Here is a 5,536-nt window from a genome sequence, read left to right as displayed (position 1 = left end):
TCATATTGGTGCTGATATGTTCTCATCCCAAAGGACCATCTTGGCTAGATCTTTTCAGTTTCTTGCCTGTAGTAAATTCCTGCTTAATAGATAAGCTAGCAACATTTTTAAAGTGTTAATTTTTTTTTCAGTATTTCCTTTCCTCTCCACTTTTAAGGCAGGTTTAACAACTTACTTTCATCCTGGAATAAACTTGAAGAAAATACATTATGATAGCATCAAACTTTATGAGAAACTGGAAGAAGAAACTGGACAGGTAAATGCATTTAACTTGAAATTGTCTTTTAGGTCAGTTTCTGTATATAAGATCTCTGAAGGATTTGATATCATTGTGTATAGCTGTGTATAGTGACATCAATGGCACGTTTAATGTGGTAGAGAAATCCGATGAGAGTTTAAGATGAGAACCTCTAAAGTTTACTCTAGGATCAATTTAATTTCTTGAAGTGTGTTACCCATGTAATTATCTGCTCTTTTAAATTTTTTTTTTAAATGAAGGAGGAATAAAAAGCAACAGTTTTCAAAAATATCTTTAGGCAGTTATCATATCTAGAAACTAAGAAATCACAAAGGATCTGACAACTATGTGTACCAGATTGTCACACGATTTCGAAAAGTACTTCACTAAAAGCCTCTCACTTTTATTTTTATCTATTCTCATACTTATTAGTACTCTCAAAATAAATTAGCAGGTAAAGAATATCCATAGGAGGTGGCTTCATAGTATAGTGGTTAGCATGTCTGCCTTACACACAGAAGGTCCTGGGTTTGCACCCTAGGTGGAGCCACTGACCATACTCCGGGGGGCACCTGGGCTCCCTGGCCCCAGGGAGTGCCTGGCGGGGGATAGGGGGAAAAGACACCCCACCTTCAGAAATCCAGTCCTTAAAGGGAACCGGCAACATCCATAGGTCAGAGGTGGAAGTTAGGGGAGAGGGGATGGGGGAGGGGAGGGAGGGGAGAGAATTAAAGAGGTGGGGGAAAAAGACTATCCATAGGCTAAGACTAAAGTCAGCTTAAATTGTTCTTGCCATTTCCTTTGCTTAAAACCATCACATGGCTTCTCACAGTCTACAGGACAAAAGCGAGACAAGGAGGACCTTCATCAGCTGAGCCCTGCCTGCCTTTCCAACATTTTCACTTGCCACTCTTTGCTACACTCACATTCTTCAGCTGTTCTTAATTACTTATCGTTGTGGAATGTGCTGTCCTCTCTCTCTGAAACAACATTCCCTCTGGTCCCCATTTCAGCATTCACTCCCACCTTTCCTGGGGGTCATTCCCTTTGACAAGCTGGCCTTGACTTTGCCCACTCATCAGTCAGACCAAGCTGAGGGCACATCTCTTGGTCCTAAGAACCTTTGTGCACACTCCTCTTACAACATGAGTCTCTCTCTATGGTGGTTGTTGCTTTATTGGTTGGTCTTCCCTCCAGATTGTGAATGACCTCTTTTATTTCTGTAACCCAGGGCTTAGCCAAATGCCTGGCTAACTGAAGAACTTCAATACATGTCAAATGAATGTTTATTTCAATTTACACTTAATCTCATCACTGCAACATTCTGATTCTTCAGATTCCTTCCTCAAATCCTTTATTTTTCTCTTTTTCACATAATTTTCTTGCACTCTGTATATTAACACTATCCCATGTTATAATTATGCATTTAGCTGTCTGCCTTCACCTGTCGACGCTGTAAGCTGCATCCAAGCCAGGTCTTCACCTCTCTTGTTCACAACAGCATCTCTGAAGCTTAGAACCTGGCACAGAACAGGCACTTAGTAAATGGCTGCTGAATGAGTGTCTTTCTGTAAGCTGTAAATATGTTTTTATAGTTATCTTTTTCACTGCATAGTAAATCTCTTTTCTTATGTACCCATATTGTCATTGTGCTGGAGAAGAACTGTGTTCAAGCACCAAATAATGATTTATCTATGTGTTTTAATTGGCATTCTTGTCACAGGTGGTTGGATTCCATCAGCCAGGAAGCATCAGAATTGCTACAACTTCGATAAGGGTAGATGAATTTAAATATCAAATGACTCGGACTGGCTGGCATGCAACAGAGCAGTATATTATTGAACCTGAAAAAATTCAAGAGATGTTCCCTTTACTCAACATGAATAAGGTACTTACTTTAAGGGCATTTTCACCATTTGTTGGTGAAAACGTTATTTTAAAATGTTGATTAAACATAGAAAAACTTTGTGTGCGCATTTTGAATAGCAAAATCATTTGATTAATGCTGGAATTTGGGTAAATTGCAAGGAGGGCTATTATGTATGCTAAATGAAATATGAAATGATAAAAAAATCTTTTTATTTTTTGACGTATGACAACTGAGGAAACATTTTGAATACCTTTCTATTACTGTGTCTCCCAGATCTAGAGATTTTTTTTTTTAATAAATAAACCTATTTGAGAACTACAAAGAAAATAATCTGGTATGATAAATATGTACATAAAAGACTATTATTAAAATTTTTTACAAAATTAAATGTAGAAATACTATACTATATTGCTACACAAATATCACCTAGCTTATAGCTGTATTTTCCTGACAGGCTGTATACCAGGTATTGATCTAATTTTAACGAAATTTGGCTGAGAGAATCCACTTGGGAACTTAGTGTCTCTTTTTGCTGGGTGATAATTCAATATGCATAATACTAACAATGACTAACATTATACTGCATAACACTACAGCACATATTTATGTACCAGGTGCTATGCTAAGCCCTTTATATGCATAATCTCATGTAATCACAAAAAAAACATATAAAGTATATATTATATAAACAGGAAACTGCAGCTTGAAGAGTTTACATAATGGGCCCAAGCTGATCCAGCTAGAGAGAACTGGAGCAGAGATTTGAACCCAGGCTCTCTGACTCCTTTACATGTACTTCCTAAGGGTACCAGGTAGGTCTGTTCAGGAAAACAGGTTTATGTTTCTCCCTGGTAACTACTGCAGTGTCTCTGATCTCTGAGGGTTTCTATCATTGATCTAGGAGCCTGGTTTATTTGCCCTTGTGAGTCTTTACAGGCTGCTGGTACTCCCTTGTCTATAGTTTTATGTTACGCCAGTATGATGGCAGATGGGTGTCACATTACATTGTTTGCACTGAAACTCTGTTGTTGTAGTGAGGATATGCTTATATTCTGTTTCTGTGTCAGTCTTGGAACGCTTTCCTGGAAGTTCTCACCATCATAGACTTTTCTCCAGGGCATTAGGCAATGGAAACACGTGAGAAGAGTATTCTTTGGCTCTGGGGCAGGATGTCAAATCAAATAGATATAGGATCACTGTAACGACGCTATGTTCATTATAAAACATCAAAGTGACATTTGGAAGGCTATAGTAATATGAATTCCATTAAAACTGAAAGTCTCTTGCACTAAACCTAAAATAAGAAATTGGATTAGTAAACAAAAACTTCTCACAAAGAAAAAGCCCAGGCCCAGATGGTTACACTGGTGAACTCTGCCAGAATTTTAAAGAAGAATTAATACTAATCCTTCACAATCTCTTCCAAGAAATAGAAGAGAAGTGAACTCTTCTCAACTCACCTGTGAGGCCAGTATTGCTGTGATATCAAAATCAGACAGAGACATCACAATAAAAGAAAGATCGATATCCCTTATGAATATTGATGCAAAAATCCCCAGCAAAATACTAGCAAACTGGATTCATCAATGTATAAAAGGATTTGCACCATGACCAAATGGAATTTATCCCAGGAATATTGGTTTAACCTCTGAAAATCAATCAGTATAATACACCACATGAATAGAATAAAAAACAAAAACAGCTGATCATCTCAATAGATGCAGAAAAAAAGTTGACGAAAGCTCCCTGCTCATTCTTGGTACTCAATACATTTTCGTTGAATGGCTAAGACCTAATGATACTACTTCACATGTTCATTCATTGTTTCATCTGAGTTTCGTTCTTCTTTGTTTCCACTACAAGCCCTAGCACACAATAGGTATTCAAGAATTAGTTGTTGAATGACTGAATCAAGTACACATTTTCCTGACACCAGATATGTGAATTAACATGTGAATTTATTAGCACTATAAATAATTAAATATAAACAACTGATCAGTTAGTACTAGATTTGACTACAAATGTCAGAAACCAAAATAATGCTTAAACAAGATACAAGTTTACTTCTCTTTCATTTAGACAGTCCGGACTTGAATGGTAACTCTTTCAGTAGAGACTTCAGGAACTCAGTCACCTTCCAAGTCATTGTTCTGTCTTCCTAGAGTGTGACTCTTATGTTCTCATTCTAAGATGGCAACTAGAGCTCCAGCTATCATGTCTGCATTCCTGACAGCAGGATGGAGGAAGAGACAAAGAAGAAGGGACGAAGAGCATAATAAGCCAGTAGTCTTTTCATAATGGTTTGTCAAGCTGCCATGTGACACTTTCATTTGCATTTTACTGACCAGAGCTTTGTAACAGTTTTATCTATCAGTTGGGACTGATAGCTGACAACAATTGGAAACTCTTTGTTCTTAGTGGCCATGTGTCTAAATAAACATTCAGTTTCCATTGCTATGGGGGCAGGGAGAATGGATATTGGAGACAATTGCAAGGCTCTATTAAATAGCCTGTCTACTTAACTCTCAGTGTGAGTCTTGCCTAAGTCTGAGCTTTGATACAGGAAAAAGAAGTGCAGACAATCTGATTGCCCAATGCACTTTTAAAGTACAGTTTTATTAAACATTTGCTGGTAAGATATGGTTACAGTGAGTAATACGTGCATATTTGTTTGCATATTGGCTCTTTTACCATCGATTTAGATTTTAGCTGGACTGTATAATCCTGGAGATGGTCACATTGATCCTTACTCTCTAACTATGGCCCTGGCTGCCGGGGCTAGAAAATATGGTGCCCTTTTAAAATATCCTGCCCCGGTGACTTCTCTGAAACCCAGGTCAGATGGAACATGGGATGTTGAAACACCACAGGGATCTATGAAAGCAAATAGAATTGTGAATGCTGCAGGTAAGTGTCATATCTTTTTCTTTTCTTTTTTTTTTTTTAATTAGTGGGGTTTTTCAAGTGGCAAAGAAAGAAGATATCACACCATAAAGTAATGTTTTATATTATGAATATTGTTATGAAACACTGTCACGCTCCCAAGGCGAACATCATGTCTGTTTCTAAGCTACAAAGCCCTCTTTCCATCCCTTTGCTCTTAGTGTGTGAGGTACCACTATGTCCTTGGTTTATCTATAGAAAGTTGGCATTCTTCTCTGTGCTCCGTTTTATTCAGCTCAGATCATGTTTTGCCAAATTATGCTTCCTTTTCTTTCCTATGTTCACTCGTTCCCTACACTAGTAATTAAATTCTAGTGTTCCAATTCATGAGCATCTTTGTTCTCAGTTTGCTCTTTTAGGGCAGATTTAATCATTTGTGTTCTCTGTCATCTATTTCTGATTACTTGACTCTAGTCAAAAAACTTTTAATCCTTTCCTTTCACAGCATTATTAAACATACTTCATAATCTTTTCTCAGGTTACTC

At 37.5% G+C, this 5,536-nt stretch overlaps 1 protein-coding gene across 1 annotated transcript in view; it reads left to right on the top strand.

Moving 5' to 3' along the window:
• Positions 1-5,536, top strand: part of DMGDH (dimethylglycine dehydrogenase) — a 61,386-nt gene that overhangs the window by 10,133 nt on the left and 45,717 nt on the right. Inside the window, exons 3-5 of the mRNA XM_011377285.1 lie at positions 158-256; positions 1,962-2,126; positions 4,811-5,015. Of these exons, the coding sequence (XP_011375587.1) occupies positions 158-256; positions 1,962-2,126; positions 4,811-5,015 (469 nt within the window). The remainder of the gene's footprint in view (positions 1-157; positions 257-1,961; positions 2,127-4,810; positions 5,016-5,536) is intronic.

Source organism: Pteropus vampyrus, unplaced genomic scaffold, assembly GCF_000151845.1.
Source record: "Pteropus vampyrus isolate Shadow unplaced genomic scaffold, Pvam_2.0 Scaffold11, whole genome shotgun sequence".
NCBI lineage: Eukaryota > Metazoa > Chordata > Mammalia > Chiroptera > Pteropodidae > Pteropus > Pteropus vampyrus.
Note: the sequence above shows the minus strand (reverse complement) of the source record. Positions and strands in the feature narration are given on the sequence as shown.